This window comes from Salvelinus fontinalis, chromosome 21 (genome assembly GCF_029448725.1).
Source record: "Salvelinus fontinalis isolate EN_2023a chromosome 21, ASM2944872v1, whole genome shotgun sequence".
NCBI lineage: Eukaryota > Metazoa > Chordata > Actinopteri > Salmoniformes > Salmonidae > Salvelinus > Salvelinus fontinalis.
The window spans coordinates 17,846,670-17,859,608 of NC_074685.1; the positions used below are offsets into that span (position 1 = coordinate 17,846,670).

The window sequence follows — 12,939 nt, forward strand, 5'->3', positions numbered from 1 at the left end:
TATATTCTGTGTTTGGCCTTTAGGTTCTGCATCAATCTGAATATAATCAACAGCCTTGATCTTGTTAAAACATGAGTTAACCCTGATGTGTTTCATGTTCCTCTCCTTACATTAGCTACTCCACAGCTCCAAATGGCACCACAAGTGTCAATGCCTTCATCACTGCATTAGTCGCGGAAAGCATATCAACAAGCCTCTTTGATTGGTGGAGGGGGCGTGAAGCCCTTAGGGCTGCCAGAACCAGACCCAGATGGAGCAACATCTGGCCCATTTTGGTCCTGGAGCCTCAGCCTGGCTCTCTTGCTGCTATAAAAGCCTGGGATCACTCGGCACCATTACTGGGATTTATCCCGGCTGTATCGAACATGATAGATGTCCTGCTGGCCAGGAGTAAATGGCTCTGTAGTGGAGAAGGCTGCAATAATTAAGCCCCCCTCTCATGTAAAGCAAGGCTATGGTCTTATGGTCTAGATGTCCTGGCGACAGGGTTGTATGTCAGGCCTGTGGAGGGTGTGTGTTTCTGCATGCTTGCGTGTGTTGTTTGTGACTGTTAGGTGAGGCTGGTCTGGCTATAGCTCCCTCAAATGACATGGACGGCATTTGAGGAATTTTATTGTCCTCGTTGCATGTAAATCTTCTGTGATATTTGACGTGACAAATACACTGAGTGGACTAAACATTAGGAACACCTTCTCTTTCCATGACATAGACTGATCAGATGAATCCAGGTGAAAGCTATGATCCCTTATTGATGTCCCTTGTTAAATCTGCTTCAATCAGTGTAGATGAAGGGGAGGAGACAGGTTAAATAATTATTTTTAAGCCTTGATAAAATTGAAACATGGATTGTGTATGTGTGCCATTCAGAGGGTGAATGGGCAAGACAAAATATTTGTCTTTTTTTTGAACGGGGTATGGTAGTAGGTGCCAGGCGCACCAGTTTGAGCGTGTCAAGAACTGCAATACTGCTGGGTTATCACGCTCAACAGTTTCCCGTGTGATTCAAGAATGGTCCACCACCCAAAGGACATCCAGCCAACTTGACACAACTGTGGGAAGCATTGGAGTCAACATGGGCCAGCATTCCTGTGGAACGCTTTCGACACCTTGAGTCTATCTATGTCCCGACGAATTGAGGCTGTTCTGAGGGCAAAAAGAGGTGCAACTCAACATTAGGAAGGTGTTCTTAATTAATCAATCAGTCAAATGTATTTATGAAGACCTTTTTACATCAGCAGATGTCACAAAATGCTCATATAGAAACCCGGACTAAAACCCCAAACAGCAAGCAATGCAGATGTAGAAGCACAGTGGCTAGGAAAAAAAACTCCCTCAAAAGGTAGGAACCTCGGAAGAAACCTATAGAGGAACCAGGCTCTGAGGGGTGGCCAGTCCTCTTCTGGCTGTGCCAGGTGGAGATTATAAGAGTACATGGCCATTAAGGCCAGATCGTTCTTCAAGATGTTCAAACGTTCGTAGATGACCAGAACGGTCAAATAATAATCACAGTGGTTGTAGAGGGTGCAACAGATCAGCACCTCAGGAGTAAATGTCAGTTGGCTTTTCATAGCCGATCATTCAGAGATCGAGACAGCAGGTGCGGTAGAGGGAGGGAGAGAGAGAGAGAGGGAGGGAGAGAGAGGGGGATGTTTTGTACGCTCAGTGTATGATAGCTGACTAAAAAGACCAGAACCTGCTGCCTTATATACATAGACATTGAATCACTTGTCACTTTAATAATGGAACACTGGTCACTTTAATAATGGAACACTAGACAATAATAATGTTTACATACTGCTTTACTCATTTCATATGTATATACTGTATTCTATTTTACTATATTTTAGTCAATGCCACTCCGACATTGCTCATCCTAATATTTATATATTTTGTAATTCCATTATTTTACTGTTAGATGTGTATTGTTGTGAATTGTTAGATACTACTGCACTTTTGGAGCTAAACGGTTGGAGCTAAACGGTGGGGAGGAAGTCTTTTGACTTTCCTAGGCAGCGGGCCGCGGTGGAAACCCTGGTGAAGGAAAGCTTTACAGGGGTCAGCTGCTCTCTTCTGGCTGCCTGTCAGTCTGTTAATAGTGGACAGGGTAGATGTTGTAACCCAGTTAATGTTTAGAACAGTACGATATTAAGCTGTAGATGCATATGATGCCTCATGGGCTCTTTGTCAACACTCATTTGGATTTTAGGTTTAGTCTGTTAATCAATGTGTTGTTGTTTTTTGTTGTGCTTGAGCTTACAAGGGCATTGGTTACTTCACGTTTGATTGTATGATACAGGCGCTACATCTCTGTATATGAGAAGTTAAGAAGTCCTCTGCACTCCACTACATCTCTGAATTAACTTGAATTAATGTCTCACTCTTTCTTTTCTCGTTTACTTTCTCCAGGGCTTTCCCGGTCACGCTGGCTTACGTGGGTTTAAAGGTGACAGGGTAAGAGGAGCTGACATTTTGGAATGGCTTGAGGTGGCTTAAATTTATGACAATGGCCTTTGGGTTAGTCTGCTTGACCTCGCATTTGAATGCACCTTAACTTTGTCTTAGTAAATGATGGAACTGTGTTAGGATCAGAGCATGAGTAACTAATTGTTTTACGACTGAAGTTGATATAATAAGTCATGTGTTTACAGCAATAAACCCCTAGCTTTTCAGCCTCTCTTTGACTCCAAGTCCTCCTGTAAAATCTCTCACAGTCCATTATGACTGACTGTATGACTTCAGCTTACTCATTCTAGGTGTAGATAACTAGTACCTATGATGTTTCTCACAGGGCCAGCTGGGGCCTGAGGGGCGTGCAGGGCGACAGGGGGATCCAGGCCCCCCCGGCCCACCTGGTCTGCCGTCCTTCTACCTGTGGAAGAACACTATTGAGGAGTGGGCTGCTTTTCGGGTGAGTTGACAACCCCCATTCCATCCCAAATCCTACTCCAACCTCACGCTCACACTTTACCTAGTACTAAATATTTCTAAAACTAAAATCATTGTATTTGCGACAAACCATTCACTGAACCCTAAACCTCAACCAAATCTTGCAATGAATCATGTGGAAATTGAGCACGTTGAGGAGACTAAACTGCTTGGTGTAACCCTGGATTGTAAACTGTCATGGTCAAAACAAATAGTTGCAACAGTAGCTAAGATGGGGAAAGGTCTGTCCATAATAAAACAATGCTCTGCTTCCTTGACATCACTATTAACAAAACAAGTCCTACAGGCACTAGTTTTGTCACACCTGGATTACTGCCCAGCCATATGGTCAAGTGCCACAAAGAGGGATATAAGCTAATTACAGTTGGCCCAGAACAGAGTAGCTCAGCTGGCCCTTAAATGCACATGGAGAGCTAACATCAATAACATGCATGTCAATCTCTCCTTAAAGTAAAGGAGAGATTGACTGCATCACTACTTGTCTTTGTGAGAGGTATTGACGTGTTGAATGCACGAGCTGTCTGTTCAAACTACTAGCACACAGCTCAGACACCCATGCATACCCCACAAGACATGCCACAAGAGGTCTCTTCACAGTCCCCAAGTCCAGAACAGACTATGGGAGGCACACAGTACTACATAGAGCCATGGTTACATGGAACTCTATTCCACATCAGGTAACTGACACAAGCAGTAAAATCAGATTTAAAAAACAGATACAACTACACCGTATGGAACAATGTGAACTGTGAAGAGACACACACACAGGCACACACACGCGTACGCACACACACACTCTACACACACGTGCATTGTATTGTAGATATGTAGTGGTGTAATAATGTTATATGTTGTACTGTTTTATTTTGGGGGTTTTCTGAGATGTAAGTGCCATAATGTGTTTGGACCCCAGGAAGAGTAGCTGCTGCCTTGGCAACAGCTAATGGTGATCCCTAGTAAATACTAATAATAACTCACCCCATCTCACTTAAAAATCAGCCTCATTCCAACCCCCAACTCAAACCTGTCACATGTCAACTCCACCCCCAAATCCCACCTCCAGCAATAACCCAACTTTGCCCCAACTGTCACCTAAAGGCGTCTGCATACTAGGTTCAGTTTGCTCCTAGCAGAACGCGGCTAGGTGAAGTGAACGTCTGTGCCTTGCATACTCCTTTATAAGACCTTCGCTGAAAAACTAGAAAAAAGCGGCAGTAGTACTGTTTGTCCCTTTTGAGATGACGTAGCCTCAATGTAGTCAAAATTAATCTTAGATAAAACTCAAGAAATCTGTAATTAATTTTCACGGTTTTGCTGAGGAGGTCTTAGTCGCAAACTTTTATATCCAACTAATATGTTTGGTGCAGTATTTCTCAAGTAAGAAAATCAATCCTAAAAATATATACACAAACTGTTTCGGATGGGAAGCATGCAGATGCTTTACCTCAACTCCACAAGGACATACAGTATTAGGCTATGACTCTATAGACTGCCTGTGCAGGGTTGCAAAAATCTGGTAACTTTCCTTGAAATTCCCAGGTATTGCCCAGAGGTTTTCCCAGGCTAGCTGTACATTCTTTGACCCCCACTGCTGGTGCGTGTGAGCCGATGCTCCATCTATCCCTCATCAGTTTAATCCCCCTGCCTGCTCTGAGTCTGAGACTGACCGCAGCTGCAGGCTGTATAGTACAGCATGACTATCAGCGTGACAGAAAACTGCATGGCCATTATTGAATAAAGGTGCTGTGTAAGAATATAAGGCAATTTGTTACTCTGGGCTTTGAACTGAGCCATGTGGTCAGACAGCGATCAGATACTGCTATCTAGTTCAAATGAGTAGGGATGATAAAACTAGCTTTGATTTTAGCCCCAGTGCTTTTTCTTGAGAGAATAAGGCACAGAATAAAACCAAGAAAACCAGGTCCGAAATCAGCTGACACTTTTATTTATGAGTGAAATGTCCCATTAAGATGCCACTGCTATGAATTATGGTTGATGGAATCTATATACATTACATTTTCTTATCGTTTTGATTCCTGACGCGTGAAACTTTAAATAATTTGTAATGTCTCCATGTTTCTTCCAGCAAACCTCTTTCTACCATTTGCTCTATGCTGGCTGGCCTGTAAGTAATGGACACCCACTGACTAGGACTAGACTGGGAATGCATCCCAAATGGCACCATGTTCCCTATATAGTGCAATACTTTTGACCAGACCCCTATGGGTCTTGGTAGAAATGTTGCACTATAACAGGAATAGGGTGCCATTTGGGACAAATTAAGGGTCTTATAGAGTTTATGGGTCATAAAATACAGCAGGGTGTGTTTTGGTTCTTCCTGACACTGTTTCCTTCTCTGTGTTCTTGCAGAGGGAGCAGGGACCCCCAGGACCAGCTGGGGAGATGGGAAAGACAGGCCCACAGGTGAGCGAAACCCCTTCCCTGCATATTTGGTCCTACTTTAGGTTTGGTAGAGAGTCTCATCATCTGGGTAGTACACCAGGAATACTGGTTTAAATATCATGATGCAGTTGAGATGAATGCCTGATCAATGAATCAACACTCAGCAAAAGTGTTGATTCATACTGTTTGACCTATTGTGAGTTACATATTCTTCTGTCTCTGCCTGTCTGTCTTGCCCCCCCCCCCCCCCCCTCTCTCTTTCTTTCTCTCTTTCTTATCCCACCCAGGGGCCAACAGGGGATCCTGGCCAACAAGGGCCTCCAGGAATAATTGGAGAAATGGTAAGTACTGATGACAGGAGCAATGTTTGTTGTCATACGCACATCCTTAAAAGCATAGGGGCTGTACTAATAAAGTGTACATACTGTAAAAATAACAAAGGCCTGCACACTCTATTTCAATCCAAGATGACGTGATGAAAATCCTCTGGATGGAAACGGTGTCATTAAAGGTGATCATTAGGATCATAGAATGTGAGGGTCTTTCTCAAATCAAAAATAACATATTTTTGAGTACTGATGACATCCATTCTGGGTTTAGGCGCATTACTGTTATACAATAACACCCAATGACCCCATTGTTGTCCCTGGGAAATTGGTCAAATCAAAATGGCTCAAGTTGTTTTGCAGCTGAATTAATAGATGCCATAATGCTATGAGGATTTGACTGTACTAAACATGTACTTAAAGAAAGCGTGGGAGAATCTGTTTAGCGGTTGGCACTTTGTAAAGCTAAAGGTATTAGCATCTCAGGCTCTTCCCACATCCCTCACAACCACACAAACACATTAGCACAAGGCTTGGAGCCTGATTTCCAAGCTGTGGCTTTGTGGCAACAGAACAACTATGTTGCTATGTTGTGTCTTAGCCAGTCAGAGACCTCAGCTGAACTGAGCACTGACGCTACGAGTCTAACAAGACGGCCCACATCATAGACTGCTGAGGTTTTGGGTACAGTTGTAAACACTTCCTCTCCCTCCCCAATACGAAAGCTACGATGTCTGGGCTGTGTGGCACACACGTGGCGTGGAGAATGGCTGTATTATGTGCGTGCGTGCGTGCGTGCGTGCGTGCGTGCGTGCGTGCGTGTACACAGATTTGGCCAATACCGATATTCAATATTTTTCAATATTTTTTCAATATTTTCCTTGACAAAAACCCCAGATACTGATAACCAATATTTAACATTTTAGCAGCCTTTTAAATAGTTAGCACACACACACATGGACGCAGTGGTCTAAGGCACTCAGTGCAAGAGGTGTCACTACAGTCCCTGGTTCGAATCCAGGCTGTATCACATCCGGCCGTGATTGGGAGTCCCATAGGGCGGCGCACAATTGGCCCAGCGTCGTCCGGGCCGTTATTGTAAATATGAATTTGTTCTTAACTGACTTGCCTAGTTAAATATAGGTTACACACACACACACCACACTGACCAGAAAGTTGTTTTGTTGGCATTTACGTATGTCCCCATTACCAGTAAAACATAATCAAAACCTATTTCTTTCACTTACTTGCTGTGCGGTTTTGTTGTTCATTTGTTCAGTCGTTTCATTCTCAACCAGGATTTCTATGGGGAAAGCCGTATGGGTCTTTGTGTGTCAAAAAAGATACACGTTAAATAACACTATTTGACGTGTCAAATAACACGACATAATCTGTTTCAGTAGCTATAGTTAGCTAGCTAACTATATAGCTAGGTGTCATCATCTAAAATAACCCTAATTTATAAGACAGTTCTTATTTGATTAATGGTTGTCGGACCCAACCATGTGAAGCTAGCCACAATAGTGGATTTTGCGGTTAACCTTCAAAATAAAAGTATGGCATAATTCTACTATTTGTATTAATTTGTATCACTGTCAATGACATACTTTTATTTTGCAGGCAAACTGCAAATTCCACTATTGTGCCTTAGTGTGCCTAGCTTCACAACACATAACCCGGACCGGTCGAGTCCCACTAGCCAGATGAAGCTAGCTGGCTGCTTATAACGTTAGCTTTGGGCAACAGGGTTAAGTAGCTGGCTAGCTATTTATTTTCATGAACTGAAATTCAATTTCAATAGGTGATCATCAAATGGAAACATAGCTAATACTTACTCACAAGGATTCCTAAATCATTAATAAGAATAATGAAATGACTACAGTTTCTACTGGTCATTGTTTTCAGGCTGGTTGTATTGGTGCTAGCTAGGTACCAAGCTAAATCTAGCTACCCCAGAAGTTGCGGTTGAACAAATGATGCTTTATTACCAACGCGGTATTGTTAACACATCGTTCGTGGTTGGTGTTTGCTTATTTGCAAACTTTTTTGTACAGCTTTGACAGTGCTACTGTATCTTTTTTGACACGCAAAAACCCGAACGGCGTTCCATAGTATGTATATTGTGAAGCTAATAGCAATGACGCTATTACTGTGTACCGGTGCTCGACCAGTCGGCGAAAGCCAACATCATCCATGACAGAGAACGGTTGATTGAATTCCATTATCTTGGCTTTAATGGATTTCCCCTTTGAGTTGTCTTGCTGAAATGTTCTTACTCTTTCAAATGACTGCTCGACTTGACTGCTCGATCCACACAGCAGACATTGTGTGGGTTAGATTAGGAATGCTGTGCTGCACGTGTAGCGCAAAATTTTACATGGCGTTATTACGTCATGTACCTACGTTATATAGGTATGCCCAGTACCTTTGACATCGTTTTTTAACATCAGCGTTAAACTAGACATCGGCCGATACCGATGTAGGCATTTTTAGCTAATATCGTCCGATTCCGATATGTTCACCGATATATAATGCATCCCTAATATGTGCACCTGAGAACTCATTTATCAGTCTGGCGAGCTTCTGCATGTACAATATTAATCACTGTCCACACACACATATGCACGCACGCACGCACACACACACATAAAATATCAATCACTGTTCAGAACCAGAAATATAACAGTCCACACTGTCCACACTGCCAAGAGCTAACAGGTGTTTAAGCTATCTGATTTGTACATGTTCTCCAGCTGTCTGCAGTGCAAGTTATTGATGACAAGGGGGTCTAACATAAGGATAAACAAATAATGCCATTGGGCAGGAATGGTGCCTTAAATAGCTTTCATGTACAGTACTAGTCAAAAGTTTGGACACACCTACTCATTCCAGGATTTTTCTTTATTTTTTGTATTTTCTACATAGTAGAATAATAGTGAAGACATCAAAACTATGAAATAACACATATTGAATCATGTAGTAACCAAAAAAGTGTTAATCAAATCATAATATATTTTATATAGCCACCCTTTGCCTCGATGACAGCTTTGCACACTCTTGGCACACTCTTGGCATTCTCTCAAACCAGCTTCATGAGGTTTCATGCATTTCAGTTAACAGGTGTGCCTTGTTAATTTGTGGAATTTCTTTCCTTAATGCATTTGAGCCAATCAGTTGTGTTGTGACAAGGTAGGGGTGGTATACAGAAGATAGCCCTATTTGGTAAAAGGCCATGTCCATATTATGGCAAGAACAGCTCAAATAAGCAAAGAGAAATGACAGTCCATCATTACTTTAAGACTTGATGGTAAATCCAGAAATGTCAAGAACATTGAAAGTGTCTTCAAGTGCAGTCACAAAAACCATCAAGCGCTATGATGAAACTGGCTCTCATGAGGACCGCCGCAGGAAAGGAAAACCCAGAGTTACCTCTGCTGCAGAGGATAAGTTCATTAGAGTTAACTGCACCTCAGATTGCAGCCCAAATAAATGCTTCACAGAGTTCAAGTAACAGACACATCAACATCAACTGTTCAGAGAAGACTGCGTGAATCAGGCCTTCATGGTCAAATTTCTGCAAAGAAACCACTACTAAAGGACACCAATAATAATAAGAGACTTGCTTGGGCCAAGAATCAAGAGCAATGGACATTAGACCGGTGGAAATCTGTCCTTTGGTCTGATGAGTCCAAATTTGAGATTTTTGGTTACAACCCATGTGTATTTGTGAGACGCAGAGTAGGTGAACGGATGATCTCCACATGTGTGGTTCCCACCGTGAAGCATGGAGGATGAGGTGTGATGGTGAGGGGGTGCTTTGCTGGTAACACTGTCTGTGATTTAATTAGAATTCAAGGCACACTTAACCAGCATGGCTACCATAGCGATACGTCATCCCATCTGGTTTGCACTTAGTGGGACTATCATTTGTTTTTTAAAAGGACAATGAACCCAAAACATCCCTCCAGGCTGTGTAAGGGCTATTTGACCAAGAAGGAGAGTGATGGAGTGCTGCATCAGGTGACCTGGCCTCCACAATCACCTGACCGCAACCCGATTGAGATGGTTTGGGATGAGTTGGACCGCAGAGTGGAGGAAAAGCAGCCAACAAGTGCTCAGCATATGTGGGAACTCCTTCACGACTGTTGGATAAGCATTCCTCATGAAGCTGGTTGAGAGAATGCCAAGATTGTGCAAAGCTGTCATCAAGGCAAAGGGTGGCTATTTGAAGAATCTAAAATCTATTTTGATTTGTTTAACTTTTTTGCTTACTACCTGATTCCATATGTGTTATTTCATAGTTTTGATATCTTCGCTATTATTCCACAATGTAGAAAATAGTAAAAATAAAGAAAAACCCTTGAATGAGTCGGTGTGCCCAAACCTTTGACTGGTACTGTATATTGCACCACTTTTCACCAGAGCCCTATATATAGGAATAGGGTGCCATTTGGGATGTAGCCCAAGTGTGTTATGATGTGTCCTCACTGTGTCACAGGTTTACACAGCCTCGGCTCGGGTAATGGTGTCCCTGTCACAGGTCCATAGACTCTGATTGGGTGATAGTGTCTCTTTCATGGATCCACAGCCTTTGATTGGGTGATGGTGTGTCTGTCACAGATCCACAGTCTCTGATTGGGTGATGGTGTCTGTTGTATTGCAGGGTGAGCCGGGCCCAAAGGGCGTGGCGGGCAGACCAGGGCTCCATGGGAAATATGGAGAGAATGGGCTGGACGGTCAGCCTGGGATGCCGGGTGACCCTGGGCGACAGGTGAGGCACCACTTGGTGATTACATTGATAACCTTCTTATTATGAACCCATCTATTCTCAGAAACAACCATTCTAGCCATTCCCTATATTTAGTGTACTACTTTTGATCAGTAAGTATTTCCTAAGAAGTGCACTATATAGGGAATAGGGTGCTATTTCAGTTGTTTTATCTCTGATTATATCAATGATTGCTGTCTCATTTTGCTTAGGGACCCTTCGGGTATAGGGGAGAAGGCGGTTCCAAAGGAGAAAAAGGGGACGAGGTGAGGGGGTTGGATAGTGAAACAGTGCCCTGATGAATTCTGAAATATTGGTCTAATGAGTGTACCAATGAAGAGCATATGTCATTTGTACTTTCTATGAAGTAAAGTATTTCAGCCTTTTTATTAAATGGATTAAGTACAAACAATTCCTCAGAAATCTACACACAATACCCCATAATGACAACGAAATCAGGTTTTCAGAAATGTTTGCAAATTTATACAAAATAAAAAAACAAACAGAAATACTTTATTTACATAAGTGTTCAGACCCAGGTGCATCCGGTTTCCATTGATCATCCTTGATATGTTTCTACAATTTGATTGGAATCCACCTGTGGTAAATTCAATTGATAGGGCTTTTTTTTAAATAAAAAAATCACCTTTATTTAACCAGGTAGGCTAGTTGAGAACAAGTTCTCATTTACTTCTGCGACCTGGCCAAGATAAAGCAAAGCAGTGCGACACAAACAACAACAGAGTTACACATGAAATAAACAAACATACAGTCAATAATACAATAGAAAAAGTTTATATACAGTGTGTGCAAATGAGGTAGGATAAGGGAGGTAAGGCAATAAATAGGCCATAGTGGCGTAATAATTACAATATAGCAATTAAACACTGGAGTGATAGATGTGCAGAAGGTGAGTGTGCAAGTAGAGATACTGGGGTACAAAGGAGCCAAATAAATAAAATAAATAACCGTATGGGGATGAGGTAGTTGGATGGGCTATTTACAGATGGGCTATGTGCAGGTACAGTGATCTCTGAGCTGCTCTGACAGCTGGTGCTTAAAGCTAGTGAGGGAGATATGAGTCTCCAGCTTCAGTGATTTTTTTTCAGTTCGTTCCAGTCATTGGCAGCAGAGAACTGGAAGGAAAGGCGGCCGAAGGACGAATTGGCTTTGGGGGTGACCAGTGAAATATACCTGCTGGAGCGCGTGCTACGGGTGGGTGCTGCTATGGTGACCAGTGAGCTGAGAAAAGGTGGGGCTTTACCTAGCAAAGACTTATAGATGACCTGGAACCAGTGGGTTTGGCTACGAATATGAAGCGAGGGCCAGCCAACGAGAGCATACAGGTCGCAGTGGTGGGTAGTATATGGGGCTTTGGTGACAAAACGGATGGCACTGTGATAGACTGCATCCAATTTGCTGAGTAGAGTGTTTAAGGCTATTTTGTAAATGACATCGCCGAAGTCGAGGATCGGTAGGATGGTCAGTTGTACGAGGGTATGTTTGGCAGCATGAGTGAAGGAGGCTTTGTTGCGAAATAGGACGCCGATTCTAGATTTAATATTGGATTGGAGATGCTTAATGTGAGTCTGGAAGGAGAGTTTACAGTCTAACCAGACACCTAGGTATTTATAGTTATCCACATATTCTAAATCAGAACCGTCCAGAGTAGTGATGCTGGACGGGCGGGCAGGTGTGGGAAGCAATCGGTTGAAGAGCATGCATTTAGTTTTACTTGTAAAGTAGTTGGAGACCACGGAAGGAGAGTTGTATGGAATTGAAGCTCGTCTGGAGGTTGGTGTACACAATGTCCAAAGAAGGGCCAGAAGTATACAGAATGGTGTCGTCTGCGTAGAGTTGGATCAGAGAATCATCAGCAGCAACATCATGGATGTTGATGTATACAGAGAAAAGAGTCGGCCTGAAGATTGAACCCTGTGGCACCCCCATAGTGACTGCCAGAGGTCCAGACAACAGGCCCTCCGATTTGAAACACTAAACTCTATCTGAGAAGTAGTTGGCGAGGCAGTCATTTGAGAAACCAAGGCTGCTGAGTCTGCCAATAAGAATGTGGTGATTGACAGATCCGATAGCCTTGGCCAGGTCTATGAATACAGCTGCACAGTATTGTCTCTTATCGATGACGGTTATGATATCATATAGGACCTTGAGCGTGGCTGAGGTGCACCTATGGCCAGCTCGGAAACCAGATTGCATGGCTGAGAAGGTGTGGTGGGATTCGAAATGGTCTGTGATCTGTGTGTTAACTTTGCTTTCGAAGACCTTAGAAAGGCTGGGTAGGATAGATATAGGTCTGTAGCAGTTTGGGTCTAGAGTGTCTCCCCCGTTGAAGAGGGGGATGACCGCGGCAGCTTTCCAATCTTTGGGGATCTCAGACGATATGGAAGAGAGGTTGAACAGGCTAGTAATAGGGATTGCAACAATTTCGGCGGATCATTTTAGAAAAGAGGGTCCAGATTGTCTAGCCTGGCTGAT

The 12,939-nt window shown here is 43.0% G+C and overlaps 1 protein-coding gene across 1 annotated transcript in view; it reads left to right on the forward strand.

Annotated features, from left to right (window-relative positions):
• The window catches only part of LOC129818348 (collagen alpha-1(XI) chain-like), a 114,627-nt gene that overhangs the window by 80,460 nt on the left and 21,228 nt on the right, over window positions 1–12,939 (forward strand). Inside the window, exons 8-14 of the mRNA XM_055874155.1 lie at window positions 2,407–2,451; window positions 2,789–2,908; window positions 5,033–5,071; window positions 5,317–5,370; window positions 5,637–5,690; window positions 10,339–10,446; window positions 10,656–10,709. Of these exons, the coding sequence (XP_055730130.1) occupies window positions 2,407–2,451; window positions 2,789–2,908; window positions 5,033–5,071; window positions 5,317–5,370; window positions 5,637–5,690; window positions 10,339–10,446; window positions 10,656–10,709 (474 nt within the window). The remainder of the gene's footprint in view (window positions 1–2,406; window positions 2,452–2,788; window positions 2,909–5,032; window positions 5,072–5,316; window positions 5,371–5,636; window positions 5,691–10,338; window positions 10,447–10,655; window positions 10,710–12,939) is intronic.